The sequence below is a fragment of the Planococcus citri genome, chromosome 5 (genome assembly GCF_950023065.1).
Source record: "Planococcus citri chromosome 5, ihPlaCitr1.1, whole genome shotgun sequence".
NCBI lineage: Eukaryota > Metazoa > Arthropoda > Insecta > Hemiptera > Pseudococcidae > Planococcus > Planococcus citri.
In genome coordinates, this window is record NC_088681.1 from 20,293,307 (window position 1) to 20,318,136 (window position 24,830).

The window sequence follows — 24,830 nt, forward strand, 5'->3', positions numbered from 1 at the left end:
CATTTTTATGCCAATATAATTTCCATGAAATTCTGTGTTTTGTTAAAAGTTGGTAAAATCTCAATGATCGAGCTCCTTTGTGAATATTTCTGCATTGTTTTGCTGGAGTTTTTTTTTTTTACATTTTTGGTTACCTTTTGAATTCTTTTTCTGACTAAAAGTTACAGTATTTCACTTATTTTACCAGAATACTTGGTAATGGAAATATGATGCTCATTTGAGGTAGATTGGAAAAGTGATGAGAAATGAGTGATTCAGTTGAAAATTTTGCATGCATATTATACATACATTTTCCATGAGAGAGGAAGATAATCGTTTAATAATCGTGATGATGACAAAAAAATGAAAATGAGAAATTTGATGAGTAAATTTTTCATATCATATCACTGCAGGTTTCATGTATACAATAAAATTGTTGCATATATTCGTAGTTGCTGTTGATGCTACCACGAGAACTCTTGATAAAGTGCTAAAAGCAGACTAGTTTTTTTTAAGTAAAATTATTTTAGTGAATTCAATATGCTTTTATAATACATATATAGACCCATGGGTAAGTTAATGAATTTTTAAGTATCTTTGATTTTTTGTTGGTCATATTATGGTCAGCATTTTGTAGTAACCTAGTAGACAGTATGTGTTTCATATTACACTAACATAAATACCCATTTTATTTGAATTAGGTTCGTACAATATCAATCAACAGAATGGATTTGGAAATCAACTATACCCTATCAATAATATTGAACATATCAATAACTGGCCTACTCATATTGTCAACATTATGCACAATTATTCAATCCTACAAATTTTTCCAGACTACAACACCACAGAGTCTCGTTACGAAGTACCTTACATTTTACAGTTTTTCCTTATGCTTGTTCTACATGTCTACATTCATCTCTATGGCTGTAAACAAGGGTGATTTAGCACAATATAACAGAACGTGGGATCCTATTCTCATATTCTTGATGACAATGACGACATTCATCAAATTCATTTTTGCTTTGGATCTATTCTTATGGTTTCGCAAAGTTGCTGTCTACTTGCGAAAACCATCTCTGGCTAGGACACAAAATGAAAAATTCATCATTCTTTGTATTATAGGTGTGAGCTTTCCCTTATTTTACTTATTGATTTGGTTTATAGTAATGGGTTTGGATTTTGAACCTTTATATGATCATTTAGGACCATTTGAGTTCATGAGAATCACACGTATCGTGCGTGTATTTTTAGTTTGTGGTACATTATGGTACATCAGGTCAGCTAGTATGGATAGAAAGGAATTATGGTCCAAATATGGTCTGCATATACGTCTGATTACAATGCTTGGTGGATTCTCTGCTGTAGTAAGCATTATAGAAGCATTTTCATTGGTATTTTTTTCCAAAGATACTACAGTAATCACAGGTTTTTGGGTGCATTACTTTGGATATGCTCTAGAAGGAGTTGTTATTGCAATATTATTCTCCTTTCGAGATGAAACATTTAGATCTCCTAGTGGTGGTGTATCTAGTCAGCAGGCTACATCTTCATGTACCTCATGCAATTGCTGATTGGTGATTAAGATATGTATCAGGTGAAATAATTATATTTTTCAGCTATTGGCACTGCGACGCAAAGTGGCTGACATCTAGCGGCGAACGCTCGAAATGCTGAAAACGGGTCCAGTTGTACAGAGAGCATAGGGAGAAATCGCGTTTTTTAATTTTTACGCAAAAACAGTAGGGTTTTTTACCAATTGTATAGGGCATTATTTGAAGGAAATTTAATTTCCGATTTTTTGGTGTAAAAAAAAATGAATTTCGACCATTTCCAACGCGACAAATTCAATTTTCGTGTAGCAATTTTCACCCGTTTTCAGAATTTCACAAAAAAATATATCGGTAAATCCAATTTTTTTAATTTTCTCAGTAATCAGCATTTTCTCCTCTTTACATTAATATAATAACCAGATTTTTAGCTTCAATACTCGCGGAGAAATTCAATTAAAAAGTTGTGAAATGCTGAAAAGGGGCGAAAGAAATTATCAAAATTCAATTTTTTTTACACCAAAAAATCGGAAATTAAATTCCCTTTAAATAATGCCCTATGCAATTGGTAAAAAACCCAACCGTTTTTGCGTAAAAATTAAAAAACGCGATTTCTTCCTATGCTCTCTGTACAAGTGGACCCGTTTTCAACTTTACGTTTCGGCGCGTAGCAGCGCGCTCTATGTATGCGTCGCACAGCCAATTGCAAGCAATGTCTGTATTAAATAGACTATTTTACGTTTAATTTACATGTAGGTTGTGTTCTTCTACAAGTACAAATTTCTATACAATCTGTTATTATCTAATATATCTAAGGATAAGGAGACAATTTCATTTGTAATATTCGGGTACATATCTAGTCTATTAACTATCACTCCTGTTTGCCACAAAATTAGCTACATTTCATTCAAATCTGAGTGGGGCAGCTATGAAAGTTCCTTATTTGATTTTTAATCTATTTGCAAATCTTTTGAGCTGTACTTATTGAGGGGAAATTTTATTGACATCATGATTTGAAATGCAATGAGTAGGTTGGAATACCTATTCCTATGACAATATGTAAATATTGCAGAGGTTGTTGTACTATCTCCACGTGGAAGAAAATAATGGGTGAGCGATGAACATTTTATTTCATGATGTCAGTGGTAATGAATGTTGAATAAAGAAGAAAACAGGGAATACCTATGATGAATAATTTGCAATTTACATCTGTATTAAGTAATAAACTGTGATGTTTTTTGCAATGGTTCAGAATGGGATAACCTACACTCAAAATTTGTACATGTCAAAATTGCCTTGGGAGGGAATTATCACCCAAATCACCCCCTTCCAGGAACCTGCCTTTTTTATTAAGCCAACCTCTCATTTTTGAAACCAATAACATACTAAGTTGTCCAATTTTCTTTGAAAGACAATTTTTGGTTATTTTGCAAATTGGGCAGGGAACTTTATAACACTTTTCAAAGCAATTTAATTTCCCAACATAGAACCTCCAAAGGTGAAAATGCAATTTTTTTTACATCTGCTCGTATATGAAAAATTCTTCAAAAAAATACATTGAGGTGAGATAGCACCTCTGAAAGTGCTTACCAAAAATTCAGCTGTAATGCTAAAAAGGCACATTTTGCTGTGGGAATCAAAAATGACCCTTGGCAGTGTCAAATATCTAAGGAAGTTTGAAAACTTTATCATTTGGTTTTAATGAATTGAAAAGTGATGAAAAAGGAGTGATTCACTTATAAAAACCTGAAATTATTACATCTGGGTTATAAATTTTACGTCATGATTTAAAATGTGGCCGGTAGTTGATGTGATAAACATCACGTTATGGTGAAGATGATTAATTGTCAATATCATAGCTATCACTATACTATAATACCATTTTTGCCGAGTACATGTTTGCAAAAACTGCATAATATTACTTATTGAAATGATATCTAATATTATTATTGCACAACTAGGACGCTTTATGAAGAGTGAAAAAAGTGTGACTATGTTTTCAAAAGAATAATTTTATAAATTCAAATTACCATAAAAATCCAAATAGGTAAGCAAACAGATTTATTTACTTATAAGTAGAGTAGGTAGATATGTACTTAGGACAACGTTGTGAATATGTTATGTTCCAAGTCCGGAACTGTGCTATTTGGTAATGGTGTGGGGGATTTTGTTTGTAAATTACCATTACTTAATATGTCCAAATCAAACTTTCATTTTGGACTTGGGACAAAAAATTTGCGATACAAAGTTACTCATGTTAAATGTTCTTTGCTGATCATGTATTTCAAATTATCAACAGCATGGCAATTGAAGATCCACCATGGAACTACATCGAAAAGATCACATCAATTGGCCTAAGCATATTCTCAGCAATCTGTGTAGCCTCTTATGTGCACAAATTTTATAAGGCAACAACTCCTCAAAATCTGCCTACAAAGTATCTCACTTTTTATTGTTTCATCTTACTGTTGATTTATGTGTTTGCATTTATACGCAGTGTTCTATTCCTAATGGAATTATGGCATTACTCCTACTGGCCAAGATATTATGAATTTGGCTTTGTTGGTTTACATTTAATGTTAATGGCCACGTTCATCAAATTTATAATTGCTATGGATCTATTCTGGTGTTTCCGCAAAGTTGCTATCTACCTGCAAAAACCATCTTCTGGGACTCAGAATAAAAAATTTGTTATTACTTGTCTTTTCAGTATGTGTGTGCCGCTAATTTATTCATTAATTTTGATTTCATTTGGGGGAATTGAAAATTGGATTTGTGAATTATTTTCAACCATGAGAGGTATCCGGATCGCACGTTTATTTTTTGTTATTGGTACATTCTGGTACATTAGATTATCTAGTGCGAATAAAAAAGAATTGTGGTCAAAATTTGGTCTACATATGCGTATTCTTATCATGCTTGGTGGATTCTCTGCTGTAATAAGTGTCTTGGAAATCATTTCAATAATTTTCCAAGGAAACGAATGTGAGCTTATAAAGAAATCCAGAAGTATGACAAAAGTAGTTTATTTTTGGATACATTATATTGGATACTTCTTAGAAGGAGTGTTTATTAGAATATTAATCATAAGTAAAATAGAAACAAACAAGCCTATTACAGCAAGTATTGCTATGCAGCAGACTGTACCTGTAGGAAGTGCATGAATGTTATGATTTATGATATTGAAATATAATTTTTTATATGGTGCCTGTGTGTCTATACCTATTATGATGAAGTGTTTCTATAAATATTACAAACTGATTTTTCATTGAATGTCCACATAAGGTACCATCTCAAAAAAAAGGTATATATTTTTTTATCAAATTTTCCAACAAAAAGTCTATATATGTAGTTTCCATTTTCAATTTTTTTGAAATTCTCAATCAAGTTACCCAGGGGTAAAATGATTGGTCAGGTTTGATCAAATCTGTACATTTCCAAGATCCAATAATAATCTAATGTCCATGTTTTTCAACTCCCAACGCATATTTATTTTTTTATTGTAAGTGTAAGTTGAAGTTGCATTTCTCATTACAAATTAAAAGTAATGAATTTAGTATTGGACTTGATGTAAAATACACATTTTTTAAATCTCTATTCTGATTTCCTCATTATTAGATAATATGTAAAAGTTGACGTATTGCATCATCAACAAGGTTGATCGTTTGATGATGTCAGTGATGATAATACATAGTTGAAAATGGAATAAAAATGACAAAAATATGGTGGGTAATTTGCAACGTTCTATCTCTATTATGAAACTGTGTGGTGTTCTGTGTTTATTTGAAAAAATTGATAAAACCGACTCTACTAATAAAATTGATTAGGTATAGTAAAAAAAAACTTATTTGTTTATTGCAAGAAAAGTTTTCAACATTTGAAGTTCTCAAAGGTGTGTGAATGAATTCATAGAATTTTTTGCGTTTTCCTGTTTAACATATGTATTTGATCCTTGATAAGACTTGGTTGGGCCAAATGTTTTTAAAAGTGAAGACTGATGAGAAATGAGTAATTTGGTTATAAATTTTGCGCAGACATTATATTATATTTCCATGAGAGAGGAAGATAATCGTTTACTGATTGTGATGATGGAAAAAAATGAAAATGAGGAATTTGATGAGTAAATTTTTCATATCATGCCGCAACTTTCACGTAGGTATCCAATGGAACGGTTGCACGTACTCGTATTCATTGTTCTTGGCGAAGTTGCAGGCTGGTCTTTTTTCAAAAATAATTTTAGTAAATTCAAAATCTGTATAATGTACGCCTATAGGTAAGTTGACAAATTTTTGAATAAGCATAGTTGGTTTTTATAAATCTTTTCTGATTTGATTTATATAGTCATATTATGATCAGGAATTCATGTTGTACATATTTTGTAGTAACAGAGTAGGCAGTATGTGTTTCATATTAGACTTCCTTTCTAACATACGTATATCAATTTTACATATTTGAATTAGGTTTGTACAATATCAATCAACAGAATGGATTTGAAAATCAACCACACACTATCAAAAATATTGAACATCTCAACAACTGGCCTACTCATATTGTCAACAGTATGCACAATTATTCATTCCTACAAGTTTTTGCGGACAACAACTCCCCAGAGTTTTGTAACAAAGTACCTTACTTTCTATAATTTTTCTTTATGCTTGTGCTATATGTTTACATTCATCTCCATTGCTGTGAACGAGGGTGATTCAGCTAGATACAACAGAACATGGGATCCTATTCTTATATTTTTGATGACCATGATAACATTCATCAAATTCATTTTCGCTTTGGATCTATTCCTATGGTTTCGCAAAGTTGCTATCTACTTGCAAAAACCACCTTTGGTTGGGACACAAAATGAAAAATTCATCATTCTTTGTATTATTAGTGTGAGCTTGCCCTTATTTTACATATTGATTTGGTTCATAGTTATGGGATTGGATTTTGAACCGTTATATGATCATTTAGGACCATTTGAGGTCATGAGGGTATGTCGTATTGTGCGTGTATTCTTAGTTTGTGGTACATTGTGGTATATCAAGTCAGCTAGAATAGATGGAAAGGAATTGTGGTCAAAATATGGTCTGCATATCCGTCTGATTACAATGCTTGGTGGATTCTCTTCTGTAGTAAGCATTATAGAAGCATTTTCACTAGTGTTTTTTTTCAAGGATATAACAATAATAACAGGTTTTTGGGTAAATTACTTTGGATATGCTCTAGAAGGAATTGTCATTGTGATATTATTCACATTTAGAGAAGAAACATTTAGATCTCCTGGTACAGGTGCTGGTGTATGTAGTCAACAAGCTACATCTTCAAGTATGTTATGAAATTCGACTTTGGGAAATATTTGCTGGATTAGCAAAGACAGTAATGATTAGTGATTCCAATATGTATCCAGTGAAATGATTATATTATTTTTCAACTGTTGCAAGCAATGTCTGTATTATAAATTATATAATAGAATATTTTACATGATTGTTAGTAGGTTGTGTTATTCTACAAGTAAACATTTCTATGCAATCTAATGTCATCTAATATACCTATGAATAAGGAGACAATTTCATTTTGTAATTCAAAAATTTGTTGAATGAACCAATTAGCTTCAATTTTCATATTTGGTAGTATGTGATGTTTTAATGGTAACAAATACATGCTCTGGCTATGGTACATATTCAGTCTATTACCCCTACTTGCAACAAGTTTAGCTACATTTCATTCAAACCTGAGTGAGGCAGATGTGAAAGTTCCTTAGTTGATTTTAAATCTATGTTGACCAATCTTTTGTGCTGCATGTATGTACTTATTGAGAGGAAATTTTATTGACATCATTATGTAAATATTCCTGCGTGTGCTGCATTATCTCCACGTGGAAGAAAATTATGGGTGAGCAATGAACATTTTATTGTTGATGTCAGTGATAATAAAAGTTAAATGAAGGAGAAAACTGGGAATATGATGAATAATTTGCAATATTATATCTCTATCTTTTATGACATATTAAACTGTGGTGTTTTTTGCAGTGGTTTAGAATGAGGATGACCTTCACTCAAAATTTATGCATGTCAAAATTGCCATGCGATGAATCCGGAAAATTGGCGGAAATTATCACCCAAATCGTCGTTCCTTTCTAGGAACCCTCCTGCTTTATCAAGCCAGCTTCTAATTTTTAAAACTAATAATATAAGGTCCATTTCTTCTTTGAAAAATGTTTTGGTTTGTTTCGCAAATTGGACCAGGAACACTATAACACTTTTCAACAATTCAATTCCTCAACATGGAAACCCTGAGAACCTCCAAAGGTGAAAATGTTTTTTTTTTTTTTTTTTTTGCATCTTTCAAACACTTCCCATCTACATATATGAAAAATTCCTCAACAAAATGCATGATTTAGGTACATCAAGGTGGGATACATCTGAAAGTGCTTACCAATAATAAAGTTTGTAACACTAAAAATGCACATTTTGACATGGGGATCATGAATAACCCTTGACAGTGTCAAACATGTTTGAAAAATGATGAAAAAGGAGTGATTCAGTTGTAAATCTCACATGCATGTTATATGCATATTTCCAAGAGAAAGATAATTGTTTGATGATTGTGATGATGACAATAAACGAGAATAGGAAATTTGATGAGTTAATTTTTCCTATCATGTATTACCACTTACAATTTACATTTATCTAATGATACTATTTCACGTGCTTGTTGTCACCACTGTGTATAAAAGTTGGATTATAGTGATGCATATTATTACTCTTTGAAGAGGACTTTTGATACAGTGCAAAAAGCAGACTAATTTTTTTCAAAATTAATTTTGGTGACTTCCAAATTATTTGTCCTATGGAGGGTAAGTTGGCAAATTTTTGAATATCTTTGTTCTTTAAAAATCTTTTTGTACTTGATTTTTTTGGTCATATTATAATGGTCAAGAAATCTTATTGTATTTCATAGTACATAACCTAGTAGGCACCAAGTGTTTCATATTCTTAGACTTCTAATCTACTCATTTTATTTCAATTAGGTTTTTTGGAAATCAGCAATACACTATCAATAATACTGAACATCTCTATAACTGGACTACTCATATTGTCAACATTATGCACAGTTATTCATTCCTACAAGTTTTTTCGGACCACAACACCACAGAGTCTTGTAACAAAGTATCTTACATTTTATTGTATTTCCTTATTCTGGCTCTACATTTCTACATTCATCTCCATTGCTGTGAACAATGGTGATTTACAACAATACAACACAACATGGGATCCTATTCTTGTATTCTTTATGACAGTGACAACGTTCATCAAATTCATTTTTGCTTTGGATCTGTTCTTGTGGTTCCGCAAAGTTGCTATCTATTTACAAAAACCTCCTTTGGCTACACAAAATAAAAAATTTGTAATTCTTTGTCTTCTTGGTACAAATTTGCCCTTATTTTACATGTTAATTTGGTCCAAATCAATGGGCGTGGAATTTGATGCTTTATATTCTAATTTGGGACCATTTGCATTCATGAGAATTACACGTATCATGCGTGTATTTTTAGTTTGTGGTACATTATGGTATATTAGGTCAGCCACTATGGATAGAAAGGAATTATGGTCTAAATATGGCCTGCATATCCGTCTGATTACAATGCTTGGCGGATTCTCTGCTATATTAAGCATTATAGAAGTCATTTCGTTGGTGTTTTTTTCTAAAGATACAACAATAATCACAGGTTTTTGGGTACATTATTTTGGATTCGCTCTGGAAGGGTTTGTTATTGCAATATTATTCACATTTAGAGAAGAAACATTCAGATCTCCTGGTACTAGTACATGTGTACATACTCAGCAGGTTGTATCTTCATGTTCAGGTAGTTATTGGGTTAGCAGAGGTGATTCTGATTATAATGCGCATCAGCTGAAGTGATTTAATATTTTACACCATCATTCTTTGTTAAAAAACTTGTAAATTAAATTATTTAGTTTCATTTTGAATGTTGGGTAAGTATGTGATATGTATTATAAATGAAACAAAATACATGATGAAAAGTGTAACTTCTGTGGTTTATTCAGCACACAATACTTTAATATTAGTTCATCACCTCACTAGTCTACCTTCTGCAAGGTGAGGTATGTACATTTCATTTGAGTGGCAGTTGTGAGGATGTATCACATCTGAACAGATCGGATTTGACCACAAGTCTGATATGGTTAGATCTGGTCAGATCTAATAAGATTCAGAAAATTATTATCTAGACTTGATCAATAGGTAAGTCTTCCTATTGGATTCAATATGATCTGAACTTTGATCTGAGCAGGTTGAGATGGGTCCATACAATTCTAAAACTAACCAGATCTGGTACTGTCATTTAGGTAGGTGTTAAAAGTGTTAAACATTGATGATTTTACTGATAAAAAAGCTGATACACATTTAATAAAAATGACAAATGTGATGAATAATTTGTGGTATCACCTCTCTGTAACAATTTTTTCGCATTTACTCTCAAAGTTGGATAGGTTAAATGGTGCATTAATTATTACTTATCTAGTACAAAAACATTTTCATGTGGTAAAACAAGTTGAAAAAAAAAATTGTTGGTGAGAAAAAATTTAAAATTTAATTCCACAAAGGTAAATAGAGTAGACAAATTCATGAAAATGTGGGCTTTTGTTTTGTAGGTATGTAATTGTTTTTTGATCATAAATACCTGTTGTACATTTCACATCTGGTATCCAATATCATTTCATTCAAATTGAACTGGTGTAATATCAATCTACAAGATGGAGATGAAATCCCTGCTGAGGATCATACTGATGATTGTATTCCTTGGCCTGAACATTTCCTCGACAATTTGCGTAATCATCCATTTGTACAAGTTTTTCCAGACTTCTACACCACAAAATCTTTTATCCAAGTACATTACTTTTTACTGTTTTTTCTTATTGTTGATTTACATCATACAGCCGTTAATTTGTGTTATTATGTTAGATACAAATTCACGATTGAGTTTGTTGTTTTTGTTTGTTATTATTAAAAGGAGTAGATTATCTTATACTTAATGGTGACAACAACCTTCCTCAAATTCATCATAGCTTTGGACGTATTTCTGTGTTTTCGCAGTGTGGCTATCTATCTGCGTAAACCTTCCTCAACAACTCAAAACAGAAAATTTATTTTTTACTGTATTCTTGGTACTGGTGTACCTTTACTTTATATGTTAATTTCATACATAATGATCGGCGTAGAAATGCTAGATATGCAGTTGCATTTTGAACCATACATAATCATGAAGATTATCCATATCTTACGTTTATTTTTAATCATTGGTGCATTTTGGTACCTTGGGTCAGCTGCTGCAAATAAAGGAGAACTATGGTCTAAACATGGTCTACATATGCGTATTCTTGCAATGCTGGGTGGATTCTCTGGTATATTTAGTGTTTTAGAAGTCATTATGCTTGGTGGCTACTCCGCTATATTTAGCATCTTGGAAATTCAGAATGATGAGTCTGAAAAGAATAATTTCAAAAGCACAAGAATAACTATGTATTTTTTATTTCTTCATTATTTAGGATACCTGCTAGAAGGTGTCGTTATTGCGGTATTATTTACATTCAAAAAACAATCACCTTTTTCTCGTGGTGGTCTTAATACTGGCACCAGTACAGCCTGTCAACATACTGCGCACATGATGCATCAGTTGGTAAAAAAGGAGTCCCGATATTGAGGACATTTTTTGGCACCAGACAGTTATCGACTTACCCATTCTTAAAAATGTTGTAATACATGTCGCAAATACAAATCCGTGGGTAGTTAACACAAATGATCATTTTTGGGTTCCAGGGGCTCTCAAAGTTGTGAATAAAAAAAGAATTTTTAGGAACCACTGAGTATTATTTTCAAAAACTTTTTAGTGTAAAATATCGTGTTTAAACCCTACAAACGTTATGCCATGTGGTTTTCTAATTTTCGACCCTTGAGGCAGAAATTGGGGGGTTTTATTTTTAGAAATTTTATGGAACCACAATTTTGAACGTACTCCTTTGAACCCCACTTAAAAGCTTTTTGCAGTTTATTCGTATCTGAAAGATCTCCTTCCTACCAAATTTCGAGCTCAATAAAATTTTGCGCTGGTATTCAAAAATCGAATTTCCCTATTTTTGGAATTTTAATAGGGTGGGTTGGGTGACGGAAATTCTGCTCGAAAATTTTGTTTAGAGGTACCCAACAATAATCCATCATGATTTTCTGTATCTGGGAACAGGGCCATTTCTCATATCTTAATACCTGGGAATACCCTTTGACTTGATGATTCAAAATGTGATGAATATTGGTGTGATGAATTCATGTTTAATTGTTTACCTATGGTAAAGATGAGTAATTGTCAATATCATAGGTAGCTCTCTACTATAATTAAACTTTTGCAGGTACATGTTTGCAAAAGGTGCATATCGCTTAATGAAGTATATCTAAAATTACTATTGCACAACTAGGACGCTTTATAAAGTGAAAAAAGTGTGATTGTTTTTTGAAAGAATAATTTTATAAATTCAAGTTACTTCATATTACCATTATATTCCGAATAGGTAAGCAAAAAGATTTATAAGTACAAGATGCTTGCAGCGTTGTGAGTATGTTACGTCTCGAGTCCGGAACTATGTAATTTGGGAATGTACAATTGTACATATATGCATACAATGCTAATATTATGTCCAAATCAAAGTTTTATTTCGGACTCAGGACAAAAAAATTGCGATACACACGTTAATGTTCTTTGCTAATCATGAAATTATCAACAGCATGGCGATTGAAGATCTACCATGGAAGTACATCGAAAAGATCGTATCCATTGGCCTAAGTGTATTCTCGACATTCTGCGTAGCCTCTTATGTGCACAAATTTTATAAGGCAGCAACACCTCGAAATCTGCTTTCAAAGTATCTTACTTTTTATTGTTTCATCTTACTGTTGATCTATGTGTTTGCCTTTATACGCAGTGTTCTATTCCTAATGGAATTAGGACATTACTCTTACTTGCTCAGGTCTTATAAATTTGGCTATTTAGGTTTACATTTGATGTTAATGGCCACATTCATCAAATTTATAATTGCTATGGATTTATTCTGGTGTTTCCGCAAAGTTGCTATCTACCTGCAAAAACCTTCTTTAGGGACTCAGAATAAAAAATTTGTTATTATTTGTCTTCTCAGTACGTGTATGCCGCTAATTTATTCATTAGTTTTGATTTCATTTGGGGGAATGGAAGATTGGATTTGTGAATTACTTTCAACGATGAAAGCTATCCGGATTGCACGTTTATTTTTGGTTATTGGTACATTCTGGTACATTAGATTATCTAGTGTGAATAAAAAAGAATTGTGGTCAAAATTTGGTCTACATATACGTATTCTTATGATGCTTGGTGGATTCTCTGCTGTAATAAGCGTTTTAGAAATAATTTCAATGGTTATCATAGGAAACGATTGTGAGCTTTTCAAGAACTCCAGAAGAATGACAAAAGGAGTTTATTTTCGGATACATCGTATTGGATACTTATTAGAAGGAGTGTTTATTAGAATATTAATTACTAGTAAAATGAAAACAAACAAGCCTGCTACGGGAAGTATCACTATGCAGCAGACTGTACCTATAGAAATTGTATGAAATATGATTTTTGATGCGTCTACGTATTATGATGAAAAAATATTATAGCTTATCAAATTTTCCGATGGGAAGCAGGAGGAAATGACTGGTTAGGTTTGATCCAGTTGGATCTAGTGTCCTTGTTTTTCAACTCCCAAAGTGTATTTATTTTTTAGTGTAAGTGTAAGTTGAAGTTGTATCTCTTATTATGTAGATATTAAAAGTAATGAATTTGGTATTTCACTTGATGTAATATACACATTTTTTCAATCTCCATTCTGATTTTTTCATTAGTACCTGTGTATGAGTTGACGTGTTGTATCATCGAAATGGTTGATCATTTGATTGTATCAGTAATAATAAATGTTGAAAACATAATAAAATTCGCAAAAATATGATGAATAATGTGCAATGTTCTATCTCTATGATGAAACTGTGTGGTGTTCAGTGTTTGTTTGCAAAAGTTGGACAAACCAGACTCTCTATAACTAAAAAAAAATCTTGATGAGTAAAAAAGTTAATTCGTTTTTCGCAAGAAAAAAGTTTTCAACAATTGAAATTCTCGATGGTGTGTCAATGAATTTATAAAATTGTTGCGTTTTCTTGTTCTACATACACCTATTTGATCCTTTTGTGATTATACATTAGGCATACAACCTACTCGGTTCATTGAAATTGGGCTTACAAGAAAATCTCTACAACTCGTCAACTCCGATCGAGCTGAAATTTGGCTCACTGAAAGAGCATGTCAACAAGACATCAGAACTAAATTTTTAGCTGCCGAAGTTGATTACAATGCCTCTGTATAGAGAATTAAAATTATTGAAAAAACATCCCCTTTCACTGAAGGCTTCAGATCGATTCAACGATGGTGGCAATCGATTTTGATGGAAGGTAGACTTTATGAGTAGAGGTGAAGTTTCGAGAAAATTCTTTTGAAAAATGACAATTTGGAATTTTTCGAAAATTTGAGATTTTTTAACTCGTAAAAAAGTAGGTACACTTTTCTATACCTCAGATTTTCAATTCTTCGATCTTAATTGATTTGGAACACCGACCTTATGATAGGATTAAATTTTAAGCTGTCGAAGGTGATTACAACGTCTTCTGGAGCGATTTGAAATCGCTAGAGGAATGTGAATAATTTTTGCTGTAGTCTCCAGATCGATTTAATGATTGTGACAATCGATTCGGTAGGCCGACTTCAGTATACAAACCTTGTTTCAGATTTCTATCTCCAAGTTTTCTCTTTTTGTATAAAATCGAAAATTCTCGAAAAATCAACTTCGGCTGCTGAAAATAGTGTTCTAAGGATTGCTGATCTACTGAAGTTGAGCAAAATGATGAGAAAATAGCTCAAAAATTTGTCATAAAGGCAATCACATGAATTGGGTAAAAGTCGATGAAACATTGCAAAAATAAATACATAAAAAATGCTGCCAAATTAATGTCTCACGTGATCAAAAAATGGCTAAAAATTATGAAAAATTGATTTTCAGTGATTTTTTTTCTGCTGGGTTTACAGATTTTATTGCACTTTTGGAATTTTTGTTCAATATACGTTTGATGCGAAAAATATAGCGAAGGGCAAATTGATTTCAATGGCCCCAAATTTGGGGGGAGGGGGTGCTAAAATCAATATAAAAAAAATTTGGAAAAACATTTTCTTCCAAATTTTTTAAACTGAATTCCAAAATTTGAACCGATTTGGTTCCATAGAGAGGGAGACCAATGGACGGAGCCCCCTGGTATAATATGTGATCGATTTTTCATAATTTTCAACAATTTTTCAGTCGTTTCAGATATGTTTTTGCGGAATTTTTCCTGATTTTTGCAATGTTTCATCAATTTTTGCATGTTTTTATGGTAATCTAACGAATTGTTGAGCAATTTTTACAGAATGTGGCTCAATTGTATCATTTTTTTCATCAATTAAGACGAAAATCGTATTTGAATTGTGATGGTTATCTCGAGAAATGTATATTTAGTAGTTAGTAATTTTTTTCGTTTTTTGGTGGAACTCTATTAGAAAATATCCATCAGTAGTACACATGTCAAATAATATGGCAAGTTTGATGACATGATGAAAAATCGACGATGTGAAAAACACCTTCTCTCCACCCCTTACCACCTGAAAGAGACCGAGGAGAAATGAGGATGATTTTTTAGTTGGTGTGATGATACATAAGATCCCATGTTAACATTACTGAAAATCGTGGGGCACTGTATCGAAACTCCTGCCCCCTTAAACCAGATTAAAAATCGACCCCTCAGAAAATGTTATTAGTATTTAAATTGAGTGATCACTTCTGACTCGAATTATCTCTTTAAAAACAAACATTTTTGTATCCGCTTAAAAAACCAAATTACTAACCGAAGGTGTATTTTTTGCGTTTGTTTACAGTTCAGCGCCGTAAAGAAGAAATTGGTAGATCGAGATTCGCACAACGATTCAAAATACGCACAATACGATAACACGCTGAAAAAGCTCGAACAAAAGCTTCGCAATGGAACCGCTCTGGAGCAAGGTCAACGAGGAGCTAATAAAGTATCAGCCATGGCAGCTCAGTTAACCACATTGAATCAGCCATCGGATGAGAAAGTGACAATCCAGAAATCTGTAAGGATGAGGATTTATTCAATTCGAAGGATCAAGTACTTAATTACTTACGTAAAAACTAATTCATTTATTTTTCTACTCTAGGAATCGCGTAATCCTGTCGTAATTAGTAGTCAAGGAGCTAGCGAGATGTGTCATTTTTGCAGTAAACGGGTCTATCTTATGGAGAGGCTGAGCGCCGAAGGGAGGTTTTTCCATCGTGGTTGTTTCCGTTGCGAGTATTGTGGCATTTCTTTAAGATTAGGTAAGCTTATTTCAAACTCCAACTGTAGTTTATTTGAAAAATAGACAAGATGTTTAATTTTCGCTGGGTTGATTTTTTTCAGGCAATTATAGTTTTGATCGAGATGGTAAACATGGTAGCAGATTTTATTGCACGCAGCATTTCGGATTCCCTGGAACGTACAGGACGAAGGTGAAAAATAGACAGAACGATTATAAAAATGAGATCTCGAATAACGATAAAGAAAACGAAAATGTACCCAAGACTCCTACAATGGTAAATATCTGACGGATTTATCGTTAGAAATTAATTTGATATTGGATTTGGACTAATTCGAGGTACTACGTATTTTGCAGCTCAATTTAAATTTCCTCAACGACTCGACCGATACACCGGAACGAGTGGAATTCGAGAATTTAGATATCGATAAAGAAGACGTAGGTAGCACGTCGAGAAACGAGATGGACGAAGACGAATGGACCGATCATAATTTTGGTACTTCGGCCAACGAATTGGCATCCAGCGACGACGTGTCAGATATCAGGTACGTAATGGAGAATTTTCCTTCTTTCATAATGGTGGAGGAGGTTGCACTTACATGCGTAAGTATCTAAAACCCGATGTGTTGATTTTAATGTTTCTGTACTTATAGTGATTCTGAGGAAGAAGAAGAAGAAGAAAACGAAGACGAATTTGCTCAAGCTATCGATATTCCAGCTTTAGATAACAACGAATCTCTGGAATTCACTCGACGATTTTCTTCCACCTCGTTACCAGCGTCTCCTTTGACTGAGACGCCCCATAGGAAGAATTCCGGTCCGAATAGTCATAGCTTGATTATCAATAACGTCAGTCGGAAGATAATACCGCCGGATGAAAGTGACAGCTCGCCTTCAGATGATTCGGCCGATGAGCATATAAGTTATTGCGAATTCGAAAGCGATGGTGAGTGAATTTTTTGAATTGAGTGGGAGTTTTAGAACAATAATCGAATTCAGTTGAACTAGATCAACCTTGAAAATACTGAATAAAATTTAAATCGTTGTTAAAATATTGGCCCATTGGTCACTTATCGATTATTCTGAAAAAATAATTGAAAAAGACGTTTTGTTAAAATCTTTGAAAAATGTCACCATTTTGTGAAAATCGTTCTGAAATATTTTTAGAGGCGAAGAAAAATATGTAGTACAAAACTTCTGATAGTCGTTTAGAAAAATCTTTGCAACATTTTGTCAAAAAAAAGTCTGATATAGTTAAAACAGTAAAGACTAGTTATAGAGATATTATTTTCTTTTGCACTTAGGAGAATGAGCCAAATATCACTACATAGGTAGTGCATATTTACCTATTGCCAAGATAGAGTGGTTTTAGTCGGAGAGCAGGAAATCATACCAATTAACTATATGCATTTAATGTTTCTACCAAATAATAACAACCAAAACGCCACTTGCGTGTCAATATGATTTATTACAATTTGGTCCAACATGACAGATGAATAAAAATATAAATTAAACTAAATCAATTCATATTATAATGAAAGGCCGCAGCCTATTATAGACGACTCGCGTTAATTGAGTAAAAGTAAAATGTTCAATCAATGAATTTGAATAACATAATTTTAATCGAAGATGATGAATTAAAGGTTATCACACAGATGTTAAAATATTCCCTATCTGAATAATACTCGTGAACGTAGTACTTGTTGTTCAGGTTCACGAGTATTTACATCAAATTAGATGGTACCAAGATCACAATTAAATGGTGTAAACACCACTTACCAAGGAATGATAACATTTTCTGCCTCTTTCAGGTGTACTCACTAATACTAGGTACTGGCGGCAGAAATGGATTACTATAGGTACCTATTCAACGAGAGACATTACTGATGCCCGGGAGATCGGTTGTATGTCCAAAGGGATCAATTACGTACCACGACGAATATTTAAATAATTAAATAACTTCGCGTTAAAAACACATTTTATCCACTTGACCGAGTGGGCGAAATCAGGAAAATAGGGGGGCTACGTTGCCCTAGCCCTCCTATACATCTGCGAAAGTACGCTTTCTTTGACCTAGCTCCAGCGAGCTCGAGTTACCGAAACTAAGTGAAGATGCGTTTCAATACCAAGTTGTACGGAGGTACATACTTGGTACATGAACGCATCTATAAATAGCTATCACATTACCTAGCTTCCAGCTCCGTATATAGGTCATTATTAGAATACCTACTAAGCTATTCAGGCCATATCTCACCATATCAAGTCCTTCAGAAACATTGCAAAAAATTTTATGGAAAAATTGTTTGGAAAAATAGCCATTGGTTGTGTTCTAAAAATCATTCAAAATCTTGAACATTTCTGAAATGTTGTGAAAAAAAGTTTCCTGAAAATGTTGTAAAAATTTTTTAAATTTTGTCAGAAAAAGTTCTTATGAATATTGCCCTTGAATGTTCTCCTAAAATCGTTGAAATGTTATTTAAATAATAAATTTATATAATCGTTGAATTTTTCAAAAGTGTGGTACTTATTCAAAAATAAGTATGAAATGTAGAAGTTTGTTGAAGAAATACCGAGAATTTCCAATGGAAAAATCATTGAAATTTCACAAAAATCGTTTGCAAAGCAAAATTCTAAATTTCGCGATTGTGTTGCAAAAATTATAAAATTTTGCAAAAATGGATGAAATTTGATCTAAAATGCTTCGAAATTCTTTTAAAAAATTTTCATGCATTATGATGGACTTTTCAAAATTGTGTAAAAAGAGACGAATAATCTTTTAAAGTTTTCAAAAGTTTTATTAAGAGTTGCCGAAAAATAATTCGATCGAGAAAATTAAAAAAAATTGTACATGTTCTAAAACTCATTGAAAATGGCCGACTTGAAAAATCTGCAAAAAGTATTCGAAAATTATCGCATCTTCAAAAGTTGAAAACAATTGGTAAAATATTGTAATTTTTTTTCCTTCAAAAAGACATAAAAAGGGCTGAATTTTTGAGAATTGCAGATTCAAGTAGGGGAATATCTGGAGATTTTACAGGAAATTGCTCATAAAGCTTTTAAATTTTTGTGAAGTTCCGTAAAATAAATTCAAAAATAATAATGAAAAACTTTGGCAAAAAGCATTGAAAAAATCTCGAAATATTTGCTGAAAATAAAAATCTCAAGAAGGTGATGTATTGTTTGAAGATTGTGAAAAAGTTGCACTTTTCTGGCAAGAAACAATACTTTTGGACAATTTTTAAAAAATGTGAGGCTTTTTGGAGTTTTTTTTCTTTTTTTTTGTACTTGAAAAACGACAAATTTTAACCATTTTGCTGAAGAGCAAAACTTTTTATCATTTTTTAATCCGGTAAAATATTTTACCATTTTTGGCAAAAAGCAAAACTTTGGCAATTTTACCATAAAAATGAGCTTTCTGGCAATTTCTGGCAAAAAAGCGAGACTTTGAGACAATTTTTGGAAAAAGAAATAATTTTTTTGAAAGTAAGTAGTGTGAAAAAGAATCAATTTTTCAAATTTGTAACGACGATAAAAACAGTCTCAAAGAATTATTGCAAAAATCTTTAAAATCTGCACATTTTTTAAAATTAAGTACAGATATTTTGTAAAAATTGTTCGAATTTGGGAAGAAAATTGATTAAATTGAAGTTTTGCTGGAACATAAGTGGAAAAATCATTAAAATTTAAGAAAAATAAAAACTTTTTGACAAAATTGTAAGTCATTAAATTTTTGAAAAACTTGAGCAAAAACACTTCAAAAATGTATTAAAATGTTAAAAACACAGTTTAAAATCTTTTTTTTTTAATTCAACAGAAAAATTTGAAGAAAGTTGGAAAAAGGCTCAAAATATTCATTAAAAATCTTCAAAAATGTGAAATAATACTTTAAAGTTGAATTAGTTTGAAAATTGCATCAAAGTTTACCTATTTTTTTTCACGAAAATTCTTGAAAATGTTGTAAAAAAGTTCAACATTTTAAATTTGTTGTGGCAATAAAAACAGTTGAAAAACTCATTGCAAATATCCAGAGTTTTTAATTTTATATCGTATTTAATGAAAAAGTTTCAAAATATAGAAGAAAATTTTTCAAACAAAATTCACAAATCGTTAAAATTTCAATAAATGAAAACCATATTGATAAAATTGCAGAAGTTATTAAATTTTTGAGAGGAGCGATCAAAAACAATTCGAAAATGTGTTGAAATTAAGAAAATACAGTTCAGAAATAATTTTTTTAAATTTTTTTAAAATTTCAATTCAACAGTTGAATTTGTTGAACAAAATTTTTAAAATCCTCAAAATATCTGAAAAAATGTTCAAAAAAGTGGAAAAATTTCCCAAACGTTCAGTTTGCCTGAAAGTTGCAAAATTATTGTATTTTTATTAGAAGAAAATTCTTCAAAATGTTGCAAAAATGACTGAATTTTGTAAATTTGCAATGGCAATAATGAAAAACAGTGCTAATGAATTTTCTGCAAAATAACGTCATTAAAATCGACAACGTTTTTAAAATATTGATTGAATTTTTTTTTAAAGAAAGAGCAAATAATCCAAAAAGTTGAAGTTTTTAAAATTGCATTTTAAAAATAATTTTGTTGTTCCTGAAAGTGTTGCAGAAATGCTTCAATTTTGCAAATTTACTACGACAAATAATTTAAAACGGTTTTTAAAAAATATTGCCAAAATCATCAAAATCGGCAGAGTTTTTAAAGGTTTAGATATTTTATAAAAGTTGTTCAAAATTGGAAGTTCAAACTTTATGAAAGTAAACTACATACAAATACATTTAAATGCGAGGGTTCGAGAATTTATTATCTCTAAAAATTTTTGAATTACGATCGGAATTTTCGACAGAAAGGATCTTGGTACATAAAAATCATGCATTGAAAAAGTTGTAAACATTTTTATTAAAAGTATTGAAATATAATTAATGAAAAACACTAATCTCGTATTTATTTTACAGACGAAGAGAGCGACACGGCCACCGGCGAAGAAGAAGCCAAAGTGAGAGAAATGCGTATGAAAGGAGTCCGCCTCAAAGTACCGGAACGTCAGAACGCTTCGGATTCCGGATCGGATACCGAGGTGAAGTATACTAGTACCGTTGACTCGTCGCATCTCTCTTCCGACTCTGTTTCTATCTCTTCGGTCAAAAGTGTCATTCGACCTTTGAACGATAAAAAGAAAAACCGCAGTAAAAAAGAATGCATCGTTATGTGATACATTTTGGTCGAATGCGTCCAAGTTTTGTACTGAATTGAATGCGTTCATCCTGCCAAGATTTTTCTCTTCTTTTTCACTTTCATACGTTTATAATTTTCTTTTCATTTTTTTTTTCGTAGTGGTCTAATTTTTATTAACATAATTATATGAGGCGTTATTTTTTATATTTTTTTTTGGTTAGAGCGTTTTGTTTCTCCTTCTTTCTTCGTGATACCTACTTGATTTTTTAGTTTAATTTTTTTTTATTATACGTGTAATTTGAGGCTGGTTTGTACGATTTACGATAATTTGGCGGGAGGATTATGACACGAGTTCAATTTTGAGAGATAATCGTTATTGAAGAACGAATTTTAACACATACAGGTAAACAAACTTCGTCGGGAGTGTTTCTTTGGTTGTTTTCTTTTTTGTCGTTGTGTTTCGAGCTTATACATTGCCCATATTTACCATCTGTCTCGAAATCCAACTAACATTACGAATGCTAAACAAAATTAGCAATGTGGGGTTCTTATTTATATTTAACACGAAACTTAATCTAGGCTATTAAGTATAGGGTGCTTCTAAAAAATTGATTTACTAATCGAGCATCAGCATGGTTTTGCACGTTTTTTGAGTTGTTTTTTTTTTTGAAGAACGAAGTCACTCGAGTGTGCCTTTACGTTGAGTTCATCGAGTATGATCTCGTCCGATAACACTTTCGTGTTGCACGAGCTTTACCTAATTTAAATTTTACAAAGGTCGTTGATTTTTTCCCATAAAGTCACCTCTCCGTACCTTAAATTAGCGTACTTTTCTACGATAAATAATTTACAATGGTTTTTTTTTCATCCTTAGGTTGCTTCTGACGGCGAATACACGTCTTCAGGGGACGAAGACGACAGCGACGAAGATGACGATAGCGACTCGGATGAAAACTCAGCCACCGAAATCTCAACCGATTCGGAATTCGAGCGAAATCACAGCACGGTGATAAAATCGGAAATACCGGACATCGTCATCAGCGAAAGCCTACCAACTCGAAAAGGTCATCTAGAAGAGGTTCAAAAAATACAAATTATCAGTAAAAACGTAGCCGAGAAAAGCGTACCACAGATAAAAGACGATTCTTCGTCCAAGCAGCAGACGACGGTAGTGAACGGATCCGGATCGGCGACCGAAGTGACCAGACCCAGGTTACCATTCGTGAACCCGAATCGAGGCGATTATTACCTCAATAGAACCCAATCAACGGAGGGAGTTGCTTCGAAAATCTCTCTCGAATTGAAAAAGAAATACTTGTTGGGCGATTCGACAACAAACACTGTGAAAAAATCAGGCTCCACTTCTGTACTCGATACGAAGTTTAAATCACTCGTTGATCAGATCTCCGAACACCAGAAGTTGCTGAATCCGGCTCCGGAGCCGAGCGTTTCGATGCAGGCTTTCTTGGACGGTTCGAGTATGCTGAAAAGGTCACCTACGCTGTCTCCTACGTCGTCGACGAATCTGCGTAAATCCAAAGAGCTCACCGGATTGGATGATTTCAAACATGTTTGCGATCCGGCGAAGAATACCAACGTTGATGAGATCGTGACCAAGGAGCAGCCTGTGGAGGTTCGCAGGGAACCTAGTCCGGTATTCGAGACATCGATTGTGGTACCGGATCTGCCTAGAAAGAAGCATCAGAATCAGGCTCCGCAGAAGGACACGACGACGTCGACTTCGGACGACTCGTCGGCTGGCGAAGAAGACGAAGAACGCAGTTACCATAATACCAATGCTCAAATCTCGTTGCCAAAAGTCGAAATACATAATTCGCAAGGCGAATTGTTACCAAGCGACGCAGATGTCGAGAAGAATAGCGAATTGGGCGACAATGCTGCCTCCAGTACCGAAGACAGTGCGAATGTGAACGTTACCCCTACACCTTCTCCTCCGCCGGTGGAATGCAAACGAAAAGACGTGACCGGAAGTAAGGAAAGCTCGCCTAGTAAAATCATGGCGATGCCTGTCGACTCGAAAGACAAAGAAGCGCAGATCCTGAAACACGTCTCGACTCCGGCCGAGCTATTCATCTCGAACGATGCGAAGAAGACGAGCGATAAGAACTCGTTCAGCGATAAAAGCAGTCCTTCGACGCCGACGTCGTGCCAGGGAGACGATAACACGCTGGCTGTGTTCACCGAAACCGAGCTATCGGACTGGGCTCGCGATGAAGACTGCGCCGTATCGGAGAATTTCGACGATTTGATCTTGGGTACGTCTAACATCACTTACAGACGTCACCAGAAACCGCAGAAAAAACGCTCGAATCGCGACGCTAATGCTAAATCGTTGAAATCCGAGCTGAGAGATGAATTCGTCCACGTGTGCGGTAGACCTTCGGAATCCGGGCCTTCGAAACCGACCTCGCTAATGCTGGCTAATCTGGACGATATGGATATCGAGTTCATGGATACGGGTGAAGACGACGATCTCAGCGAGACGGCCGAAGCAGCTAATCCGATGTTCTTGAAGAATAGCGGATACATCGAGTACGTTACCAGTGAAGACGAAGCTAAGACACCGCTGGCCGAAGCCGTCAATTCGAATTATCCGTCCTTTAGCGATTACAGCACGTCCAGAACGAGTACCAGCGATCAAGACATCACCGTTAGGATATTCGACGATAATATCAATAACAATTCCCTCCAGAGACCGAGCCCTAGCGAAGAATTTGATAACTTCGTTCATCGCTTTCAAGATCGCATTTCTCCTTTCGGCAACGTTAAAGATTCCATCGACATAAGGAAACAAAGAAATAAATCCGTCAGATCGCCGACCGAACCCGGTCCGTCGCAGCAAATCACTCCCCCAGCTCCGGTCGAATTACCCGAACCACCTCAAGAACCGCAAGGACCGAGTCAAAAACTAGAACAGCTTTCGAAAGAACGATCCAAACAGAAAAACCTGATCCACGAAATGGTCATGAGTAAATTGCAATCCGAAGGTAAATCTTTACAAGATCGGAAATCCAAACGTAACTCGCGTTCGTCCCTTAGCCCGTACAGTTCGAGTTCCCAGAACTCTCTGCTAAGCAGACCGGATGATAAAAAAGATGAAGATATGGCCGCCGTGAGTACCAGTCGTGTTCGCGATAACATCATTGTCGAAAACGATCCCATCAGAGACGGTGACGATTTCAAAGAAAATATTCCCTATTCGTCGTTAAATCTGAGTAAAAAAGCTAGCGAACAGTCTCTACAATCGGAAGGCAAATACGCCGAATCTTTCTCGTTACCGGATATCAGAAAAGCACTGAATGATGTAGGTGATAAGCTGCTCACTCCGGTGCTTCCGTCGACCGCACGAATGGAGATCCTGAAGTCTACGGAGTCGATCAGGCAACAGGCTCGAACCAGAGCTAGACTGATGAGTGATTCGGAACTAGGGCTTAGTCCGGAAGACAAGCTTAAGTTACTGAAGCAGAAAATAGCTGCTAGAAAAGCCGTCCAAAGTGCCTATTACGATTATCCAAAGTCGAACGAGTTTCTCGAAGAGAAAGGTACACCGAATGTGCTGGATGCGTTGCAAAACGCTATCATGGATGCTGACTGTAAAAATAATAATGTGAGTTGTAAAGA

At 33.8% G+C, this 24,830-nt stretch overlaps 1 protein-coding gene across 7 annotated transcripts in view; it reads left to right on the top strand.

The window, feature by feature from the left end:
- Window positions 1-24,830, top strand: part of Mical (Molecule interacting with CasL) — a 146,300-nt gene that overhangs the window by 115,378 nt on the left and 6,092 nt on the right. For 6 of the 7 annotated variants that reach the window (XM_065366133.1, XM_065366137.1, XM_065366135.1 and 3 more), the window contains 8 exons: window positions 15,568-15,783; window positions 15,868-16,027; window positions 16,110-16,282; window positions 16,363-16,550; window positions 16,659-16,951; window positions 17,817-17,864; window positions 20,969-21,090; window positions 22,063-24,816. In XM_065366133.1, the coding sequence (XP_065222205.1) occupies window positions 15,568-15,783; window positions 15,868-16,027; window positions 16,110-16,282; window positions 16,363-16,550; window positions 16,659-16,951; window positions 17,817-17,864; window positions 20,969-21,090; window positions 22,063-24,816 (3,954 nt within the window). The remainder of the gene's footprint in view (window positions 1-15,567; window positions 15,784-15,867; window positions 16,028-16,109; window positions 16,283-16,362; window positions 16,551-16,658; window positions 16,952-17,816; window positions 17,865-20,968; window positions 21,091-22,062; window positions 24,817-24,830) is intronic. The other variant, XM_065366138.1, reaches the window with a different exon arrangement.